The 21,793-nt window shown below is 62.3% G+C and overlaps 2 protein-coding genes across 5 annotated transcripts in view; one reads left to right on the forward strand and one right to left on the reverse strand.

Annotated features, from left to right (window-relative positions):
* The first annotated feature begins 101 nt into the window (after window positions 1-101).
* On the forward strand, window positions 102-9,672 carry FAAP20 (FA core complex associated protein 20). Its single transcript, XM_045546579.1, has 7 exons — window positions 102-671; window positions 799-963; window positions 2,158-2,332; window positions 3,255-3,449; window positions 3,778-3,916; window positions 4,011-4,294; window positions 8,217-9,672. The coding sequence occupies exons 1-7, from the start codon at window positions 326-328 to the stop codon at window positions 8,287-8,289; spliced, it is 1,377 nt and encodes a 458-aa protein (XP_045402535.1). The 5' UTR covers window positions 102-325; the 3' UTR covers window positions 8,290-9,672.
* Window positions 9,673-11,557: 1,885 nt separating this feature from the next.
* The window catches only part of PRKCZ (protein kinase C zeta), an 87,238-nt gene continuing 77,002 nt past the window's right edge, over window positions 11,558-21,793 (reverse strand). For all 4 annotated transcript variants that reach the window (XM_045548721.1, XM_045548722.1, XM_045548724.1 and 1 more), the window contains 8 exons: window positions 19,319-19,405; window positions 17,771-17,906; window positions 17,506-17,593; window positions 15,410-15,529; window positions 14,732-14,811; window positions 14,321-14,410; window positions 12,257-12,372; window positions 11,558-12,034 (listed from right to left, as the gene is read on the reverse strand). In XM_045548721.1, coding sequence (XP_045404677.1) covers window positions 11,947-12,034; window positions 12,257-12,372; window positions 14,321-14,410; window positions 14,732-14,811; window positions 15,410-15,529; window positions 17,506-17,593; window positions 17,771-17,906; window positions 19,319-19,405 — 805 coding nt within the window. In that variant the 3' untranslated portion in view covers window positions 11,558-11,946. The remainder of the gene's footprint in view (window positions 12,035-12,256; window positions 12,373-14,320; window positions 14,411-14,731; window positions 14,812-15,409; window positions 15,530-17,505; window positions 17,594-17,770; window positions 17,907-19,318; window positions 19,406-21,793) is intronic.

A 21,793-nucleotide genomic window follows, 5' to 3' on the forward strand; every position in this document is an offset into this window, starting at 1 on the left:
GATGGGGACAGGCCGTGGGGGCGTGAGCTGGAGTCACCGGCTTGCTGAGTGTCTGAAGGGGTGTTGTGGACACTGAGAGAGGGTGGCCACGTTGGGGACACCATCCCAGAGAGCAGCTGTGGTTGGGGTGGGGCTCAGAAGTGGGGCTGCTGTCTCTCCCAGGCCAGACCCCTCCCTGGGTGCCCTGGGCTCTCAGGCTCCCAGGGTTGGGGGCTGGAGTTTGTGCCCCACTCCTGGCCTTGACCTGCTGACCACCAGGGAGTCCTGGCCGTGACCCCCCATCTGGGGTCGTGAGGAGGCTGTGGGTGCCCGAGGACACCAGGCCATGCCCCCACCCCCGCACCCCGCATGTGGGCCCCAATGCCCGCTCCACTGCCCGCAGATCCCGCAATGTTTCCCAGGCAACTGTCTCAATACAGCCTGTCTGCCTGGCACTCCCGCACCCCGTAAATGCCACTGTGCCTGGCTCCCAGCAGGCTTGCCCGCTTGGCACCCACAGGCCGGCAGGTGTGGCAGAGCACAGCCCGCTGCCCGGCAGCGTCAGCAGGCTGCTCTGGCGGAGGAGGCAGCCCAGGCCTCTTGGCCGTCCTCACTGGCGAGCGGGCACTGCCAGGGCACCCTGCGTGGGTGCCGTGCCGGTTTGCCACATGGTGCGGGGTGGAGGCAGCCAAGTGCCGCGAGCATGCGCCCAGGCGCCTGAGCGCTGCAGGTTCATTTGGAAGTTGGGAGGCTGTGCTGCCTTCCGGGCTGGTCACAGCTACCGCCGCAGGTCCACCAGGGTCTCAAGCCGATTTGCAGGGTGGCCTGATGGCAGAACCAACCGCAGGAAATCAAAAGGGGGTGTGGGGAAGCGAGTGGGGCTCAGACAACCCCAGTCTGGCCGAAAGGTTTTGCCCAGCTCGGTGGCTGACCGCCCTGCCATGGCATCCCAGGCTGGCTGGGAGCTCCGGCTGAGACCCTGGGGTCAGTGTTGGACGGAGACAGTCCTGCCCTGGGGTGGGGGGGGGCACGAGGACGCTGTCACTGAGACACTAGCTCCTCGGCAGGAGGAGGTTGGGGAGGGGTGGCCCCCTGACGTGCTGGCAGTGGGCCTCAGCTCGTTTCTGGGACCGGCTCTCCGGGCATCCTGGCTAGTCAAGCACACATGCAGCACGGATGGTGGGGGGACCACACAGCGTGAGGGGTCCCCAGCGGCCGGGGCTCTGACCCCCACCCCCTGAGCACTTTCCACTCCACCCGAGGGGAGCCTTCCCCAAAAGGCTGACATGTTCTTTTGTAAACATGACTACTGGCTTGTAAAAAACTTGTTTCCACAGTGCAAGCGTCCGTCCCAACCAGAAATTATTTTCCAATAAAGCTAAACTCCCTGTCACTGTAGCAGATGGCTCAGAAAAAGTTAGTCTTTTCCTCAGCCTCAACTTGAAAACTTCCACATCCACGCCTACCCCGGCCTGCTGATGGCTTGCGGACGGCTGGGACCAGGTGGGTTTGTCAGAGGGTCTCAGAGTGGCCGGTCCCTGTGCAGGCCCTGGGCGGGTGGGAGGGGACTGAGGGCAGGACTTCCCAAAAGGGGAACCGGCCCTGTGCCCAGAGCAGGGGTCACCCCACTCCAGCATCTGTGGAAGCGTCCCAGGCTGTAGGGGACGCACAGGTCTCCCCCTCCCCCCCCCGAGAAGGCATCTGTCCAGGAGCAGCAGCTGCCCACACAGGTGTCCCTCATAGGTCCCTGCAGGCCACTGTGTGTCTTTCCTCCAGGAGCAGGGAAGGGGCCTGAGGTCCCCAAGCTCTGCCCAGGGGATGCAGAGCAGGGCAAGATAAGGGCACCAGGAGAGGAGGGGGCGGGTCCAGCAATGCACCCTGGGGTGGGGACCCAGGGGGAGGACTGGAGAGGAGGGCAAGGAGCAGAAGCTCCCATCATCACTGGCTTTCCTCCCACCTTGAAAGCCTGGCACCAGTCCTCCTGGAAGTCCCCAAGGTCCCCGTGCAGAAGCTTGGTGACACTTCCAGGAAAGGCCCTGAAGCTCTGAGGCTGAAGCCAGGGTCGGCCGGGACTGGTCAGCCGGCCCCTGCAATGTATTCGACACAGGACCTAGGAGCCCCCCACACCTGGGCTTCTCTCACCTGAGAGCAGGCCCAGCCTTGGGTCACCTCCTGCAGGGTCCCCGGGGACCATTCTGCCTGCAGCAGCCCCCCGATCCCTCCGGGCAGCACCCGTGCTGCATCTCCACTTGCTCAGGCGTGTGGGGTCTGTGTTCCAGCAGATGGGGCCCCAGGGTGGGGTCCCCAGCGTGGGGAGAGACCCTGGCACAGGCGGGCACTCAGGAAACGTTTGGTGAGCAAACCTGCCCATGCCCTTAAGGTCTGCAGGGGATGGAGGACGACCTCGGCACAGACCCTGCCCAGACCCCTGCTCTGGACACTACCCCACTCTCCATGCCAGGGCCAGTTGGAGGATGGTGGCCTCAGGTCAGGGATGGCCCTATGGCTAGCGTTCTGGAGGGCGCCTACACATGACCCGGGGCAGGTGAGGAGGGGCACAGGGCTGGGGGCCCTGCAGGAGGGGTGCCCAGCACAGCCTGGGAGCTGCCAGGACTGGGTGGGGCAGAAACGGCCAGGGACTCCTGGAGCCCTGGAGTGGTGCCAGGTGGTGGTCCATGACGCCCGCCCCTGCAGACTCCGGTCCGGGGAGGGCGCACCCCAGGGCCCAGCGTGGCGAGGGAGGCAGGCTGGGCCGGCAGGTGCTGGGCACAGCCGGGAGCCACCAGGGTGCCTGGGCATCTGCTGCCACCAAGTGGCAGACTTGGGGGGCGCCTGGTGAGAGCCTGGAGCCCAGGACGGGACGGGGTGCAGGGGGCCCTTACCTGCCCCCGCGCCCTGGCCTCTGGCCCAGGCCCCCGAGGCCCCCGTGAGCCACCTGGACTCGGTCGCTCCGGTGTTTGTCTTGGCCGAGGAACCGCGCTCTCGTGTCGTGGGAGGCGCGGCGGCACGGGCGGACCGCGCTCCAGCCTGACCTCTCGGCCTGCGTCCCTCTGCCGGGAGGTGGCTCCCGCCCGCCCCCACCGCGCGGCCGGAAGGAAGCCTGGCCTCAGTTTCCCCAAAGGCTGGGGTCGGGACACTTGGGGCTGCCGCAACGCGGCTGAGGGGATTTGGCCACCCTGCCCGAGGGGGGCGGCACTGGCCGGGCGGGGCTGGCGGGGCGGGGTCCGTCTCGGGGGCGGGGCCTGATTTGGAGGGGCGGGGGCGGTCTGTCTTAGGGGGCGGGGCGGACGGGGCGGGGTCCGTATCGGGGGCGGGGCTGGAGGGGCGGGGTCCGTCTCGGGGGGCGGGGTCCGTCTCGGGGGCGGGGCTGGCCGCGCGGGGTCGCTTCCGCCAGACGCGCCGGGGCTGATGGCGGCGACGCGGGAACCGCGGCTGAGGCTGAGCCGCCGGAGGCCGCCCTCAGACGGCGGGTGAGGCCGGGACGGGGATTGCGGCGCGGGGCGGGGGGGGGCGCAGGGCGCGGCCAGCGGGGGTGCCTGGCGTCCCGGCCGAGCTGAGGCCGAATCTCGCCCCCACGTGCTTCTCGGATCCCCCACCCCTTCCCGGGCCGCGCCCGGTTCTCCCCTTGAGCTCCGCGAAACCCCCGGTCACCCCTCCCCTCAGCCGCGCGCCCACCCCGTCCCCTCCCGAGAGTGTCCCTGAGCTCCCCGCCCACGCCGAGCCCCAGCCCCTCAGCCGCGCGCCCACCCCCGTCCCCTCCCGAGAGCCCCGCGCTGAGCGCCACCCGGTCCGCCGCAGGCCCCAGGGCGGCTGCCCCTGGCTTCTCCGGGGGGGCGGCAGCGAGAGCGAGCGGCTCTGGGCCGAGCTGCTGCGCACGGTGAGCCCGGACCTGACGCTGGACGCCGAGCCGCCGCCGCTGCCGGCCCGCCCCGGCCAGGTGCGCCTCCAGCGCTCGCGCGGTGGGGGGAGCTCCGGGCCAGGGGGCGGCCGTGACGCCGCTGGACAAGGCCCGACGACCACCTGTTCCGCAGGAGTCCCAGGACAGCCCGGAGCGCGCGGCGACCCCCGAGGTGTTCACGGTCGGACCCAAGACCTTTTCCTGGACGCCCTTTCCGCCGGCCCCCGGGGGCCCCAGCCGCTCCTACTGGCCTGATCGCGGGGCAGGAGGAGGATGCCCGGAGTCCCCCACCAGGTCCCCCCAAGTACGCCCCGCACCCGAACCCTGTGGGACTCCCAGCGCAGAGGAGCAGCCGGCAGTGGAGGGGGCACTGGCCCTGCAGAGCTGCCCGATGTGCCAGCAGGAGTTCGCCCCTGGGTGAGTGAGCCTTCCGGCTGCTCCACTGTGACCCCAGCCCTGTTTGGAAGACTAAAAGGGTTGCTCTTTTAGTATTTTATTTACATTTTATTTTTTTTGAGACAGGGTCTTATCTGTTGCTTGCTAGAGTGCAGTGGCATCCTCATAGTTCACTGCAACCTTCAGCACCTGGGCTCAAGTGATCTTCCTGCCTCGGCCTCCCAAAGTGCTAGGATTATGGGTTTGTGCCACTGTGCCCAGCCATAGAGAGTGCCTTTTAAAGTCACATTTCACACATAGAAAGTTGGCATAGCACAGTGACTGTGCGCTTGGGCAGGGGGCTGGCTGTTGCAGGTTTGGGGGTCTACCCGCTCCCCACCTTCTGGGGCCCTGTGGACAGGTGTAGACCCTGAGACAGGGCAGGAGGGCAGGGAGCGCTAACCAGGGTCCACCTGCCCTTCCAGGTGGCTGGTGGTGTCTAGGGCCAAGCCAGGCTGTGGGTCACTGCAGCTTCCGATTTAAATAGCCACATGAATACCTTTCTGGCGGTGGTTTGTAGATTTTAAAAGGACTGTTTTTTTTGTTTTTTTGTTTTTTTTTTTTTTTTTTTTTGCCTGGGGATGCTTTTTGTTGTTTTTAAAATCCAACATATATTTTCATACCTTTTTTAAGTAAGGGGGAATAGAACCTGGTTTTGCTGAGAAGTCAAACCCAAACTGGCAGTGTGTGGGCCTGGGGTCTTGCTGGGCCAGCTGGTTACTGTGGGCTCCTGCTGGGAGTCACAGCCCAGGACAGGGTTTTGGGGTGAGGAGAGCTTGAGTGAACTTGGCAGTTCTTGCTGAGGTGGTTGAGCTGATGCGCCGTAGGCTGCAGATTCCATGTGGCTGGAAGACCGGATGCTTAAGCTCTGCCCTGTGTCCCTGGTCTTGTAGGAACAAAAACAGCCAGGGAAGGGGAAGGGGGTGGATTCCAGAGTTAGAGCTGAGGATAACAAAAAACAAATCAAAACAAAAAGATCAAATCAGTTTTCAGAATATATGGCACAAAACCCGCACAGGAAGATCTTCAGATGGTACGGTGCCTACCCAGAGAGGTGGGCTTCCCAGCCTACCATCAAACAGGTGCCTCCAAAATGTGACATTGTATGGGGACCAAGCCCGTAAGGGCGGGGTGTTGGAGGTGAACTCAGTAGCCTGGATGGGCTGCATTCACACCTGGACAGCTCAGGGCAGTGTGGGGGGGTGTCCCCAGGTGGGGTCCCATGTGGGTAAAGCCACAGCTGCATAAGTGGGGCTCGGTGGGAGGGTCGGAGCTGTGTCCAGGGCCTGGGCAAAGTGCCCCAGGCATCCCGGTAGCCCCAGCCCCTGCCGCAGCACCTGGGAATTCGCAGAGCGTTTCTAGACCCGGCGTCCCAGGCACACCCCTCAGGATGTCTGTTTTGTGACTGTTGAAAACTGCAAATGCTGGCTCACTTGCTGATCACAAGGAGCGTTTTTTAAGTCTGTGAAGCCTTCTTGACTCTGACCCAGCAAAAGAAACACCAGGACAGAAGATACGGCTGGAAGCCCTGGGGAGAAATGCACTCTCGGCAGAAGTCCCTGAGGGTCCCGATGCTGCCAGGCCAGGCCTCTCCTCCCACGGAGGGTTTTTGTCTCTGGGTCATTTGCGTTTCTAGATAGTCTAAAAATAAGACTCTGAAGACAGGCACATTAAAGAGGAAGAAAGTTCTCTTTTTGAGCTCTTTAAGCAGTTGCGTGAAGGCTTGGCAGGCTGCCTCCGTTTTTCCAAAGTATGTGTCAGTGAAGCCAAGCCCAGGTCTTAGCATGCCTGGAATCTTCTAGCACATTCTTTCATTTGATTGTAAAGTAGAGCCAGTACTTCAGCCAGAATTCACACCCCCAAGGCTGTGGCTGGTTGGGGAAATGACACGTCCTATGTCCTCAGGGTGCCTGGGACCCAGACGTGGTGTTGGTCAAGACCGGGATCCGGGGCAAGGAGGCCGTGGGATGTCTGGCGTGGCAGCTGGACACAGCATGGCACTGCTGGCTTGTCTCAGAGGGGACCCTGCTCGCCGCAGAGCCCTGCAGAGGGTGAGCCTGGAGCCTTGGTGCAGGATGGCCTCACCTCTTCTCAAAGCCTTGGCATTTCCCAGGTCACCCAGAGGACACTTTATACATAGATGTGACGAGACAGCTAAATACTGGATTTGACAAGCTATGTGTTTGTCATGTGTTCTTTTTGCCTTTGAGGTCCACTTGCTGGGCCGGGCGCGGTGGCTCAGGCCTGTAATCCCGGCACTCTGGGAGGCCGAGGCGGGAGATCACTTGAGCTCAGGAGTTCGAGACTAGCAAGAGCGAGACCTCGTCTCTACTAAAAATAGAGAAATTAGCCAGGCATGGTGTTGCATGCCTGTAGTCCCAGTTACTTGGGAGGCTGAGGCAGGAGGATCGCTTGAGTCCAGGAGTCTGAGGTTGCTGTGAGCTAGGCTGACGCCACGGCACTCTACTCAGGGCAACAGAGTAAGACTCTGTCTCAAAAAAATTTTAAAAAAGGTCCCCTTGCTGCCGTCTCTACACATTTTGTGCATTTTCTGATGGCTGCGAGTCACACAGGCGGTTGGGGAAGACAGGCCAGGCGATGAAGGTGCCGAAAACCAGCACCTGGTTCTGTCCCTGTTGGTTCGGCGAGGCCCTGGCTTGGTCCTTGGGATTTTAACATCTTCAAGCCCCTCGCACTGCGGCCCTGTTCACGCTCAGAAGCCACTGGCAGGTCCCGGGCTGAGCCGCCACGTTCTGCAGCAGGGCTAGCCGCCCACACGGCGGGGCTCAGAGGTGTCCGGGAGGCAGAAGCCCAGCTAGGAAGCAGGTCAGGCGGAAACAAAGCTCTTGTATTGCGGGTTGAGGCCTGAGGCATCTCAGAGGGCCCCCACTGAGGGACATCGCTTGGAAGCCCCTGCACCAGGTGACCTAGGTCTAGATCTTAGAACCTTCTGGCAGCCTGGAGAGAGCACGCGGTGGGAGGAGCCAGTTCCAAGGCTGGACTGAGTCCCTTGCACTGAGTGGGGTCTGCCCATGCCAAGAGGGCAGCGGAAGGCCGCAGGGCTGTACCAGGTGTCGGGGTCGGAGTCCTGCACCCACAGTGCAGGTGGGGACCCTCTGGCCTTGGCCTGGAGAAGCTTGAGGCCGTGGGGGTGGGATGGCCGAGCCACAGGGATGCAGGGCAGAGCCCGAGGGAGAGGGGCTGGCGGGCGGGTGCAGGGAGGTCGCTGCTGACAGCCCAGTGGGCCGAGCTGCTGGGGGTACCCAGCAGTGGTGTGCAGGGGACCGTCACTCTGACAGCGCACTGACCACTTGGCCTCCAGCAAGGTCTGAGCCCACCATCTTGGCTGCAGCTGCCCACAGCCCCGGGCCTGGTCCCAGCATCTGCTGAGCGCGCTGGCTCGGTCCCACTCTGGGGGTCACAGCCTGGAGCCGGCCTTCTGCCAGCCTCAGGTGTGCCTCGCCTTGCCCTGGCCTAGGGACGGTCATTCCCAACCTTCTCTCCTGGGGCTGCTGACGGGGCTGGATGAGGCCAGGGCTGGACAGTGTCTGCCTGTCCAGACGTCCGGGGGGCCGACCAACAGGTCTCAGGTGGGTTTCCTGCAGCCGCCCCTGCCTGCCTGGCCACTGCCATGTCCGCCTGAGCGGTGCAGGGTGACATGGGGACTCCCAGGATCACAGGGCAGTGGCCTCGCGCTCAGTTGCCCGAGTCCCAGTCCGTAATGGGGCTCGGTCCTGGGCTACAGGACCACCCAGGTCTGCCTCCCAGGGCCTCAGCCCCTCAAGCGGGTGCGGCCCCCCTGCCGGCCCCTTCCCTCTTTTCCTCTCCAGTGGGGGGCCTGGAGGTGCCTTTCCTGCAGCTGGCACTGCTGGGGTGGCCACGTGACCATCTCCTCTCCCTGCAGGCTGACCCAGCTGGACGTCGACAGCCACCTCGCTCAGTGCCTGGCAGAAAGCGCCGAAGACATGGCGTGGTGAGCGCCGGGGTGGCCAGAGCCGCCCTGACACGCTGGGCGGCCTCGCTCCCCGCCAACTCCCGCTCCCAGATGTGCTCATCAGCACGGGCCGGTCCTGTCTCTCTTCGTGTTGACACTGAAACGTTGGCTTCCTGTGCTTTTCTGATGTTTGTGTTAGGGCTGATTTGTCGCAGTAAGATCAGAAAATTAACGGCGCAGTCGCAGGCGGGTGAGTTGAAACCCATCCGTGCCACAGACGCGGTGGGTCCCGCCAGCGGACGGGCAGACGGGCCTGGGGCCGCGCGTCTTCCTGACCGGGAGGACAGTTGTGCGTGGGTCACGTCTCACCACTGTTTTAATTCCGGAAGTGAACTGGTTCACCGTGCAGCTGCGCATACTTGCCGGGAGGTGAGGACGCTGTCACTGTGCCGTGGGCGTGTCTGTGCCCCCAAGTTCGCGTGCTGAAGTCCTCACCCCAAGGCGATGGTGTTGGGGGGGCCTTGGGACAGATCAGGTCCTGGGGGTGGAAACTCACGATGGGGTCGGAGGGCTCTCTCCCCTGTCCACTCAGAGGACACCGCAAGCAGGCGCCGTCCCCGGCCAGACGTGTCCCCACCAGAACCGTGAGAGGCGAGCCCCGTCCTCAGCAGCGTGTGTTAGCACCGAGCTGACTCAGATGCCATCTGGGGCTCTGGGACTCAGGTGCAGCCTGTCCTCAGACAGGGCGTCCCGGTGGGGGGGGTGGCACCGGCCGTGGCGCCTGTTCCGTCGGGGCTGGCAGTGTGGGTGCAGAGTGAGCAAGGGCGCATCTTCAGGCGGTTCCTGCCCATGCTGGTCCCCGCGGGTCCTGCAGAGCCAGGCTTGGGGCCGGCTGGGTGCCCATCCCTGGGTTCCTGTCACCAGCGTCTGCCAGAGCAGCAGCCGGGGAGGCAGGCCCGATGTGCAAGCCCAGGGCTGACACCCAAATCCCCGTTCTCCTGTCCGATGTGGCTTCACGTAGCCGTGGAGACAGGAGGAGCCTCCGTGCACGCTGCTGAGTGAAGGCAGCCAGCCTGGGAAGGCCACACGCCGCGTGATTCCAACCGCGTCGTTCTGGAAAAGGCAAAGTGCGGGGGCAGCAAAGATCTGGAGCTGCAGCGCGGTGGGGGGGCTGCGCGTGGGGGCATCGTCAGGACAGTGAAGCTCCCGGGTGAGCAGCGGTGGTAGATCCGCATCCAAATCCACAGTACCCATCACTGAGTGAAGCCTGATGTGAACTGTGGTCTTGGTGACCATGTGGGGTCACCACTGTAAGGGACGCACCCTCGGGCCCGTGGGCTGGGGCGCGGGGAACACGCTGTGCCTTCCACCCAATTTTGCTGTGAATCAAAACCGCTCTAAACAAATTAAAGTCTATGTAAGAAAATGGCTTCAAAAACGTTTACTTCGAAACACCTCCTTTTAACAGAAATAGTAACAATGTAAGCATTTTCATTAAAGTCTTCAACAAATGTGCAAGAATAGGAACGCCTTAGCCGTTAGGGCAGGAGTACCGTGCACGTGGGGAGAGCCGCCCACGATGGCTCTGCTGACACACCGCACAAAACCACATGTGCACCGCTTCACAATTGTCACGTCCCAGAGTCTCTGCGAACCGTTGCCACGCCGTGGCCAGAGCTGTCTGCCCTGTCAGAGGTTTGATTTTCAGCCCACACGCCTCCATCCTTTGCTTTAATTTATAAAACAAATTGCTGTATACAAACGTCTCCCCTCTGGTGGGCACAGTATTAGCCACACACTTTGCACGTGAGCTGCCAGACGGGCCTGCGAGCTGTTGGCGACATGGCGGTATCTAAGGAAAGGTCTCACCTGGTAACAAGTCAAGGGGCCCAGCACAGACCCGTCGGGCACGAGGGGCTTGTGGAAAGCAGTTTGCTTGTTGACGCCTTCCCGGCGGGGTCCCAGCTACCTGCGCGTCCCCACACCCAGCTGGGACACCCCTGCCAGACCCAGCAGTGGGCTCGAGGGCCCTGCTCTGCGGTTCCTAACATCGGTCTTTGGAGTGGATGTTACTGGTGAGAGCGGGGTGCTGGCTGAAACAGGTCTCCGTGCCGCGAACCCCGCTGCGCCACCCAGAAGCCCAGGCCAGGGGAGAGGGGGGTGTCTAGAACCCTGGGGGGTGTCTAGAACCCTGCACTGCACTGGAGGGCCCTGGGCAGCGGGAGGAGGGGTCAGAGGGGCGCCCAGTGCTTGGCGTTCTTGTCCTAGCACCTCGGGGCTGGGTGTGGATCTGCCACGTCCTGTTCCCTGCCAGGCACCGAGTGGCTCCCTGAGAAACCCTTGTTGGGAGGCGGGGGCAGGACCACAGTGTAGGCCTCAGCTCTGATTGTTCTACCGTCAGCTCCTCCCCCACACCACCAGCTGCCACCTGGAGCAGAGCTGCCCTCACGAGGCACTCGGAACCCACACTGCGGTCAAGGGGGCTTGAGGTCTCTGCAGCCAGCGGGGGGTGCGCGGCATTTCCACGCACAGAGGCGGGAGGGGCCCTCTCACCCGGGAGCTCAGAGAGGGCTCCTGCCACACCTGACACCTGAGGGCTTACAAATCACCAATAATTGGCCTCTTTTTAGAAAACCTTCAGTTCAGCTTTGTCAAGCTGCTCCTCCCACTAAGGGGCTGAGGGCGATAGGTCGGATTACCAGAAGGGGAGCTGTGCTTTCTCAGGAAGACGCGCACGTCCGTGGGTTCTAGATTTGCTTCCTACTTTAAGGCGAGGGTTCACCATACGTGTATCTTTTAAAATTTCCTAATTCTGAGTGTTGTATCCCTGATAAAAATATTTTCCAGAAATCTAATGCATAACATAAGACATCATGGAGGCACTGCTTAGTGTTTTCAGAAATATATTTTGTGCAGATTTAGTTTTCAATTTTTCTCTTTCTCGCTTTTTTTGGTCTACTGGTGCTTTGGTGAGCAACGCTTTAGAATCGTGATCCACTTTCCCCCGTGAGTCCAACCAGCTGGTCGGGACCAGCACGGCCAACCTGGGCACGGTCTCACTCCATCCTCCAACCACAGCCCCGAGCCGCGCGCTCGGCAGGAAAACACGCAAATACTCACAACGGGAACTTACCAGGATTTAGAAAATGTTCCGAATTTGTAAAAATTCTTCATTGCAGTGTCTCCCTGTAGGCACTTAAACTCCCGCCCCCGCCCGTACTCTGCTCACAAAGCACGGCTCCTCCTGACGCCTGGGCCGCGTCTGGGATGTGGCGCAGCTGCCACTCACGGAAAAAAGGCATGAGAGGAGCTTCGACATCACCGGTACACTTTATTCCTCGGGACATTACACGCTCACGTTCCTGGCGGAGCAGGTCAGCGCACTGAGTTCTGTTTCTGCGGCAAATGTGCACCTTCGAAAGTGTGTGACAGTCCCCCTCGGACAGGGTCACCGCGGGTCCTCCGCGACGCAGGCACAAGAAGCAAATTCCTCCAGCCCTAAGCTGGCCTGTCCGGCCCGGACGCGAGAGACTGTTCTGCTCCGAGAAGAGCCCGCCGGGCGCCTCCCTGCGTGGCCTCGGCGGCAAGCGTCCCTCCCCGGCCGCCCTCGGAGCCTGTGCCCAGCCTGGCATGCATATGCTGTGGTTAAGGGTAAAGTTACAGGGTCAGTCACGTGTGTCCACGGCAGAGACGTGCGACCTCACACGGACTCCTCGGTGGACAGCAGTAGTGGGTTGATGTACTCGAAACCTTCAAACTCAGACTGGTCGATTCTCTTGATGACGTCCCTGCAAGCAAAGCAAGGACAGGGAGGAGTGGCAGGCAGGGTTCACGTCCCTCGTGAGCGTCGCTGCCTGCACGTAGGACCGAGTCCTCCCCCCAGAGCCACGAGCGACCGGGTCACCCACGCCAGGCTGCCTGCGCGGGGCTCGCCCGACACGCTCCGCCTGCGTGTCCCCAGTGAGGGGCAGGGCACCCCGACCTCGCCTGGCCCAGCCAGCAGGACTTACTCGTCGTCGGGGGTCAGCTGCACGGGCTCGCTGGTGAACTGCGTGTCGAAGTTGTCCAGCCCATAGTCATCCGCTATCTGCGGCTGGAACGGTGGCAGGGCCTGCTTCTTCTCCAGCTTGGAAAACAACCGAGAGGGACCAGGTGAGCGCCGGGCACCAACTCTACCGGAATCGGTTTTTTACACGTACTTAGATCACAGAACGCATAGAAAGAAACAGCATTTCAATCTGCCCTGGATTTGAATGCCAATTCCTTTTTCTTAAAACAAAAATCTAGAAAACGGCCAAAGTCAGAAAAATTCCACTTGAGCTCAAAAATACCTAAAGTGCAGGCTGTGCTGGCCACGCATCCGGGAGGGGCGGGAGCCCCGGCCACCCACTCGAAGCCACCACATCTGGATCTGCGCCCAGAGCGGCCACTGCCACTTAACCAGCCCAGTGGGGGCTTTTCACATCTCGGGTCCCCCCAAAAAGCAGGACTGGGCTTCTCCGTCCCGACAGGCCGCTGCCTGGCACAGGTGAGCACCCGCCACTCCCACGCGGTGACACGGCCACTCTCACCCTCTCGTCTGCTGACCAGGTCTGAACGAGGACCCCAAATTCACGGGCTGGAAACGTGCTCCCAGGGCAGCGGCATTGGGAGTGGGCCCAGCAGGAGACCCCGTCCCACGGACGGGTTCCTGCCGCTGGGACAGGGCTCGGGGGTGGGTCCCCCTCCACCTTCTGCCCTGTGAGGTCACTGTCCCCACCCCGGGCCTAGTGGGCAGGGCTCCACCGTGGGAGCAGAGATGCCAACTCTGCTGGCACCTTGACCTTGGCCTCCCAGCCCACAGCAGTGAGAAGGAAACCTCTGCCCCCTACGAAGTGCCCGGTCTCAGGCGTCCTGTTCCAGCAGCACTAAGGGACCAGGACACTCATTGTCCCACCCACTTGCTCCTCACTCGCCCTCTCTCGCCCACACGTCCCCAGGTGTGCGCTGCGATCGTGTGCTCATTCCTAAGAACTGAGGTCAGTCTGTGAGCAGAGACTCCGTCCCCCCTCGTGAAGCCACCACTGGACAGGCTGGAGGGCAGGAGGACATCACATCCGGTCAGCTCCCTGCCGTGCCAGCCACACACGAGGCCGGGGAGCAAGGAACCAAAGCTCGGAGCCGGCCCCCTCGCTGGCGGGGCAGCCTAGTTCCAGCAACAGCACCAGGTCGCCTGGGAGCCGCCACTGCCTTCCCACTGGGGGAGCCGAGAGAGCCAGGCTCGGGAGCCCCCCGCCCATGTGGCTCCCTGTCCAAGATGCTGGACCAGCCCACGGCCCGCCTGGCGGGGGAGCAGGGCCACTTCATGAACAAGGCCAAGATCTGCCTCTGCCCACCAGCCTCCTCCCTCCATCGAGGGGCCCAGAGTGGTCACGGGCACCAATCGTAACAAAAACCACAGCAGGAATGGAATATTAAAAAAAAAAATCCCTGCACCTTTCTGAAGACCTGTAAAAAAACATAAATTCTACTACTGACATTGGTGGAAGAAATTGGGATGTCATGGAAATAGACAAACACTTCCCGCATGAGGAAATGGGCTGGGCAAGGGTTGGGGACATGGGGCCCCAGGGCCACACAGCCAGCAGGTCCCGTGGCCAACCGCCAGGTGGAGGGGACACGTTTGTCACCGTGACAATGCCAGGGAGGCGCAGAGGAGGGAAGGGGCTATGCCAGCGGGCGGAGGGGAGTCCCGTGTGCGCCGAGAACCCCGGGGGCAGGGAGGGGCCGGGCTGGGTGAGGGTGGGCCCAGCAGGGCTGTGGGGACACGGATGTCCCCTTCATTCACCCATCATCTGTATTCTCCATCAGCACAAAGTATTTTCAGATAAAAAGTGAAAAAGGAGACTGAGCAGGTGGTTCACGCCTGTGCTCCCAGCACTCTGGGAGGGTCGCTTGAGCCCAGGGGTTCAAGACCCGCCTGGGCAACACAGTGAGATCCCATCTCTACAAAAAATTTTCTAAAAAAATTAGCCCGGCGTGGTGGCGCCTGAGGTCCCAGCTACTCAGGTGTGAACAGAGCTGCGGCGCTTTACCAGGTCCCAGTCGATGCTGCGGAAGAATGCGTGGGACTTGATGTCGGAAAATCCGGTCTGCGGCCGGCAGCCAAGCCTCTCTTTGGGGTCCTGGGGGTTAGAGGTCAAATAAGGACAAGTCAGCCCTGAGCAAAGCAGCCCCCGACCCACGCACACGCTCGGCGGGAGACCCCCAGCTGCTCCCTCAATGCCTCCCCACTGTTAAGCTTCTCCAGTCACAATTTCTCATTATTTTATTTGGTTAAATACGAATACAAAGGGACGGTTCGCAGGATGCAGAGCTCAAATGTCAAAGCGGAAACCGAAGCCCGGTCACTGGGCATGGCAGCTGACGGCCTGGCCCGCCAGCACTGCTGAGACAGCACTCGCAACCGCGAACCAGACACCTCGTCACCATGGCTGGAAACGTACCTTGTTTAAAAATCCCTTCAAAACGTGGGAGGCTTTGACGGACAGGAACCGGGGTATCCGGATCGGCTTCTCCAGGATAACTGCAAGGATGGGGGCCCGGTGAGCCTGGTGGCCCGTCCCACCCTTCCCACACCCTGGCAAGAGCCATAAGCCATGGCCCGCTGCGTCCTCCCTGGGTGGTGGCACGTCTGTGACCAGGCGGTAGCCAACAGCTCCCCCCGCCCTGCCATCACAGGTGCACGGCGCCCTGCACACCAGCCACCAGAGGGCGCCGCAGGGACCATCTGCGTTCCTGGACCCCAGCGGCCTGGCGGGACCCCCACCAGGAGCAGGTGTCTGGTGCTTCTGGGAGGTGGGGTGGGGCGGGGGGAGTCGACAACTGGCTGGGCACAGCCATCGCCCCGGGCTCCAGGTGGGCACCTGGCCGGGGCACAGGAGAGAACCAGGCCAGGTTCTGTTTCCCTGAGACCCTCAGTGAATCACCCCACCCCACCGCCATCCTCCCAGGCGCACGTCCCTGAGAGCCGGGGTGCGGGGAGGGTCTGCACAGAGGCACGGTCAGGTGTGCTCCCCGCAGCGCTGCATGCGCCAACCTGGGGACCCCCGTCCGCACCCCCACAAAGGGAAGGAGACACACCTGCGAGGCAGGGAGGGCCCCGAGCGTAGGCAGCCACGCACCTTGGAATAGGTAGTCCTCCGTGTTCATGTCGGGGTTGTCGGTGATGATGTCGAACGGGGAGCGTCCTGCCATCATCTCAAACATGAGGACCCCCAGCGCCCACCAGTCCACGCTGAACCCTGCGGGAGAGCACACGGCCGTCACACCGGGCGGGCGGCCACGCGGGTCAACGTGGGTGTGCTCGGCACGCAGGCAGCAGGGCCCCGGGGGGAGTCTGTGTCGCCCACCCCGCGCCCCCTCCCTGGGCACCTGGCTTCCCTCCGCCCCTCCTGGGGGCTGGTCTTTCCTTTCTCGGCTGCAGAACTGCTTGCACGTTACGCTGTCAACCTCTGTGCGGGTGTCCCAGGGCGCCACTGGGCCCCTGGCTCTGTCGGGGGCATCTCCGTCCACACACAGGCGTGGAATACCGAACCCACCAGCCACTGTCCCTCCTCACACCCGCTTTCACGTAGCTAAGCTCGAAAAAGCCTCTGAGACAGCAAAGATACTGTCCTGTATTTTCTTGCACTTTCATCGTTTTGGGTTTTTTCATGTTCAAATAGTCAGTCTGCTGGGATTGAATCTTAGTGCACGGGGGAGTGGGAGACTCTGACTTCATTTTTTTTTTTTTGAGACAGAGTCTCACTCTGTTTCCTGGGCTAGAGTGAGTGCCGTGGCGTCAGCCTAGCTCACAGCAACCTCCAACTCCTGGGCTTAAGCGATCCTCCTGCCTCAGCCTCCCGAGTAGCTGGGACTACAGGCATGCACCACCATGCCCGGCTAATTTTTTCTATATAGATTTTTAGTTGTCCAGATAATTTATTTCTATTTTTAGTAGAGACAGGGTCTCGCTCAGGCTGGTCTTGAACTCCTGACCTCGAGTGATCCACCCGCCTCGGCCTCCCAGAGGGCTAGGATTACAGGTGTGAGCCACCTCGCCTGGCCCGACTTCATTTTTTTTAATATGAAGGGGTGGGGGGCTGTGCAGAGGGCTGCTCAGTCTCCTTGTTTTTGTTCAGACGTGGTCTCACTCTGCCGCCCAGGCTAGAGTGCCGTGGCTTCATCACAGCTCACTGCAGCCTCCAACTCCTGGGCTCAAGCAATCCTCCCGCCTCGGCCTCCTGGGTAGCTGGGACTACAGAGGCCACCACACCTGGCTGAGTTTTTTCTCGTCTTTTTGGTAGAGACAGGGTCTCACTCTTGCTCAGGCTGGTCTCGAACTCCTGAGCTTGAGTGATCCTCCCGCCCGGGCCTCCCAGAGTGCTGTGATGACAGGTGTGAGCCACTGTGCCCGGCCCTGACTTCAGTTTTGCTCAAGGACGGCCATCAGCCTGCTCCTCCCTGCGCCCCAGTCCCGGGCTGGACTCTAGACTTTCTTCCTGGCCACCACCCCTCTCTGGCCGCAGAGTGACGTCCATCGAACAGCTTCCCGGGGGCCCAGTTACCCGAGGGGGGCGGCCTGCCCACGCTGCCTGCCCCAGCCCCATTTTAATGGCAAAGAAAATGTGTGAAACATGTGCAGACATGTTTATGAGACGCTTCACTGGAAGCACTAGAATGCAAAAGTGGCTGGGCGTGCGCAAACGCACACACGTGTGTGCAGTGCAGCACACACACACGCAGATGCACGCTATGTCCCATTGTGGTTTCACACCCAGAGAAGGGGGCGGAGCAGACACGCCCCCCAGTGTCCTCGGTACCCTTGGTGTTTGCCGCCATGGGCAGCACCGTGCTTCTCCCACAGCCGCAGACGCGGGGCTCTGGCTGTCTTTGCTGTCTGCACCCTGTCCTCCTCCCCGCCCACGGCTCCTTGCCAGCTGGAGCCCAGCATCCTGCACCAGGACACACGCGAGGGGACACAGGAGGACCGCGCGGGTTCTGGCGAGCGGCTGGGGAGAAAGCGGGAGTCACGTGTGGCTTCTGCGTGGGAGACGGTCGGGAGCCGCCCTCTCTGGCTGCCGGCTGGGCCCCGAGCCCTTGTCTCGGACCCTTGGCAGCGTGGGCCCCAGGCAGGTCCCCCTCCCTGCCCCTGCCCCGAGGGGCCGGGCCGCGTCCCACCCACGCCTGTCCCCGTGGGCCACGCGGCCCCCACCCTGCCCGGCGCAGCGGTGCTCACCGTACTCCTCTCCCCGCAGGATTTCGGGCGCGATGTAGTTTGGGGTTCCGCAGAAGGTGCTCGTCGTGTCCCCGGGGCCCAGGCCTTCCTGTGGGGACAGAGCTGCCAGGAGGGCGGGAATCACGCAGACACGACACCGCGGGCGGAGGGGCACCTGGGAAAGCTGCCCGGGCAGCTCAAGGGAGAGGCGCCTCCTGCCCCCACCCAGGCATCCGGGCCACCGCGGCGCTGTCCGGCCGTGACCGCGGGAGGGCGCGGCGCTCACCTTGCACATGCCGTAGTCCGTCAGCTTGATGTGCCCGTCGGCATCCAGGAGGACGTTGTCCAGCTTCAGGTCGCGGTAGATGATCCCTCTCTCGTGCAGGAAGTTGAGGGCGATGCAGATCTCCGCCGCGTAGAACCTGGGGCCGGGTGACGCCCGCATCAGCAGAGCCAGCGGGCGGCCGCCAGCCCCTCCCACAGACCCGTGTCCTCAGAGGACGAGGCGCAGGGTGGCCCGCGGCACACGGACGCTCGGTGTCGCTGGTCCCAGGGAAACGCAGAGCAGCCCCACAAGGAGACACCCAGGACGGCGGCTGCTGTCACAACAGAAGTGACGCACAGCAGGACGTGGGGAGGGGACCCTGGGCACTGCTGGGGGTGTGGAACGCGCAGCCCCTGGGAGATCAGCACGGTTGTTCTTCCGGAAAACTGAACAGAACTGTTGCCCAGCCATTGCCGGCTGGGGTCCACCCAAAAGGGCTAGAGCAGGGTCTCCTGAGACCACCCGAGCGCCCTGCTCGGAGCAGCCCAGTGTCCACTGAGGGACGGATGGGTAAATGGGTGTCACTCAGCCCAACAAGGAAGGACATGCTGACACCTGCCAAGCACGGACGGCCCGTGAGGACACGGTGCTCAGTGAAATCAGCCAGACACAAGGGACGGCCACAGCACGAATCCCCGCACGCGAGGTCCTCAGGACCCCCAGACCCACAGAGCCAGGAAGTGGGGTGGTGGGTGCGGGGCGGGGGTTAGCGTCTCAGGGACAGTCTCACTGGAGGAAGGTGGAGAGTTCTGGAGGTGGCCGTGGTGACGGTTGCACAACAGCGTGGATGTACTGAATGCCACCAAACTGTGCGCTTAAAGGTGGTTAAAATACCAAGTTTTGTGCTGTGTGTATTTTCTCAGTTAAAAAAAATCAAACGTGTGGGTGGTGTGCTGTTTTCCACTTATGGCACCCAACAGCCCCGGCTCCCACCTCGCCCAACTCCCACCTGTCCCGGCTCCCACCTGTCCCATCATTCTCCAGTCCCAGGTCCCACCTGTCCTGGTACCTACCTGGCCAGGACCCACCTGTCCCAGCTCCCACCTGTCCCGGCTCCCACCTGACTCAGCTCCCACCTGGCCTGGCACCCACCTGGCCTGGCATCCATCTGTCCCGGCTCCCACCTGTCCCAGCATTCTCCAGTCCCAAGTCCCACCTGTCCTGGTACCTACCTGCCCCAGCTCCCACCTGCCCAGGACCCACCTGTCCCAGCATCTACCAGTCCCAGCTTCCACCTGTCCCGGCTACCACCTGTCCCAGCTCCCACCTGGCCCAGCTCCCACCTGGCCAGGACCCACCTGTCCCAGCATTCTCCAGTCCCAGCTCCCACCTGTCCCAGCACCCACCTGTCCTGGCTCCCACCTGGCCAGGACCCACCTGTCCCAGCATCCTCCAGTCCCGGCTCCCACCTGTCCCAGCACCCACCTATCCTGGCTCCCACCTGGCCAGGACCCACCTGTCCCAGCATCCTCCAGTCCCAGCTCCTACCTGGCCTGGCAAGCTCCTCACCTGGCATGTTCCTCCGGGAGCTTCCTCTGTCTCTGCATGTGGAACATGAGGTCCCCACCGTTGACGTATTCTATGACCAGGAACAACCTGCGCAGGAGAGAGGGGATCACAGGATGAAATCACTGCAGAGTCAACCTTGCCTGGACAAGAGCGCGCTGTGAGCAGCCTCGTGAGCTGGCCCGTCCCCAGGAAGTGCTCCCCCTCCCCCCTCCCCCTCCCTCTCCCTCTCTCTCTCTCTCTCAGCCCTGGATGGAGCAAAGAGCTGCGGGGCCCCCCCGGCAGCAGAGAGGGGCTGACACAGGCGGGCAGGGAGGAGTCACATGGTGACATGGTCCAGCAGATGACAGCTCTTGGCCGCTGTGTCCAGGCAGACCCCAGGGCGGGCAGCGTGGGGGGCCCAGGAGTGAAGGTGACATCTGTCTCCAGGTGAGGCCAGAGGGGCGTGGGTGGGGCGGGGCCAGGACACACCTGACCAGAGCTGCTGTGGGCTGGTCACCTGAGGAGACAGAGGGAGCTGGTGGGAGTCTGGGTGGGAGCCTGGCCGCCAGGACCCAGACCGGGCCGGCGTGGGGACGACACCGCAGGCCGCAGGGGCCTCCAGTCCCGATGTGGCCACAGTGCGTGTGAGATGCCGCCAGCCCTCCCAGTGGGCAAGCTGAGGCAGCCGCTGGGGTCAGGGGAGGTCAGGTGGGACGCGGTGTCCAGGTTTCATCACCATGACCACGGCGTAAGGAACTGACATCCGGCGATGTCACCTGGACCACCCACAGGCCCGTCACATCTCAAGACAACCGACCATGTGGTTTTTTTCACCAATAAGATCTTTCCCACATTCAATGAGATTCAATTTTCAAAATTAAATTCACACACAATTTTCCAGAAATCCTCTGCTGAGGGCCCCTGGCGGGTTTTTAGGTCAAGGCCCCTCCGGCGCCCGAGGTGTTCATTTGCCTCTGAAACGTCCGCGGCTCAGGGGTGCAGGGAAGAAACAGGGACGGCACCAAATCCACGCGCATCTCTCGTTCCCGTGCACGAGCTCTGGCCGCCAAAGTCTGAGCTGGTCCTCTGACATGCCAACTCGCCGCTGGTATGTGCCGACCCTGCCCCGCCTCCCCTGAGCTCCCCAGACGAAGCCAGGGAGGGCAGAGGTCACCTCCACCAGCAGTGACACGGCTGCAAATCACCTAAGAGGCTTTCAAGTATGTGCTGAGCCTGGAGGCAGCTCCTGAACACACACACGGAAAGCAGAACAGAAGCCCCGAGCACCAGGCAGGAGCCAGAGGTTTCCACCTGGCACCACCCCGAAGGGATGCCCAGCGCATGGGGGCAGGGCCGGCTGCCCCTTTACTCGTCTGCTTGCCTCCAAAGGACGCGCTTTGGAATTCTCCGGTAACCTTGCCCGGCGCTGCTGCTCGTTTTGTGAACCAGGTGTTCTTGGAGCGGGACACGGCCTCACTCCCGTGCACACTGTGGCTGCCGCAGAGACCGGCCCACGAGCACGTGTGCCGGGAACCACGCTGGCCACGTCCTAGTGTTAACTCAGTGATCTCAGCCTTCGCACGGGGAAGTTCTGCGAACGTCGTCCGATCTGTGGAGGACACCTAAGACCTAAAAACTACTCAGAAAGGTTTTTAAAAAGTATTTATTTACAACTCTTAGGGTGCCATCAAAGCACAGGACTTACATCGTTTGCTACCACCAGGAACTGCTCCGACAGCCCCGTGAGGTGCTCCCGGGAAAGGCCTCGGGGCCTCTGGATTCGTTTCCGCTTTACGGGATAACGGATTTTTACACCAGGGACAAAGGCAGAGCCGTTTCTGGAGAACATGAAGAGGAGCACTAGCTCAGGAGAAAAGCCTGGACACGATGCCTTGGGAAGCTGGAAAACTTCAAGGAGACATTAAAAGCCTGGAGGAGTAGACGCAGGGGCAGCTTCCTTTTTCTGTCTGGACAAAAGCCGTCACGGGAGCCTCACGGGAGCTCCGCGAAAGCCATTTCTTCACGGCGGTCTAGGCCCGGGGCGCCCGCTGGTCCGCGAGAGCGCATTTAATCTGCACGGTCCTTGCGCTTGGGCTGCAGTGACCGTGGACCGGGGAGCGTTTGTTCCTTTGCTAAAGCAGCCGCGTCCCTTCCGATCGTTTTCTTTTCGTCTGCGCGTACATCTTAACACCACTCTGCACTTCTTCACAGCAAAGCTCCAACACCACAGCCTGGTCCTGCCACTCTGGACTGTGGCTCAGGGCGAGCGGCCGCTGTGACAGGACGCTGAGGTGTCCACGGCAGAGCACGGCCAAGTTCACGCCTCTTCTCACGCCAGCACCCTGTGGGTGCCCAGCAGTGGGTGCCCTCCCCCTGGCGGTGCCAAGCTGGGATCCTCCCGTCTCTGGCCTCTGCTGCCTCTTCCCGCCGGGTGGCCCCTCTCCAGTCAGAGCTTCCCCGGGAGGCTGGGGGTGCGTGTGGCGGGGCCGGGGCTGC

The sequence above is a fragment of the Lemur catta genome, chromosome 3, assembly GCF_020740605.2.
Source record: "Lemur catta isolate mLemCat1 chromosome 3, mLemCat1.pri, whole genome shotgun sequence".
Taxonomy (NCBI): Eukaryota; Metazoa; Chordata; class Mammalia; order Primates; family Lemuridae; genus Lemur; species Lemur catta.

Bases quoted from the DNA above. Each gene is read 5' to 3' on its own strand.
- FAAP20 (XM_045546579.1), top strand. From the start codon at position 326: ATGCCCCCACCCCCGCACCCCGCATGTGGGCCCCAATGCCCGCTCCAC. The intron at 3,450-3,777 runs GTGAGGCCGGGA...GGTCCGCCGCAG, and splicing joins AGGCCGCCCTCAGACGGCGG to GCCCCAGGGCGGCTGCCCCT. The intron at 4,295-8,216 runs GTGAGTGAGCCT...CTCTCCCTGCAG, and splicing joins CAGCAGGAGTTCGCCCCTGG to GCTGACCCAGCTGGACGTCG.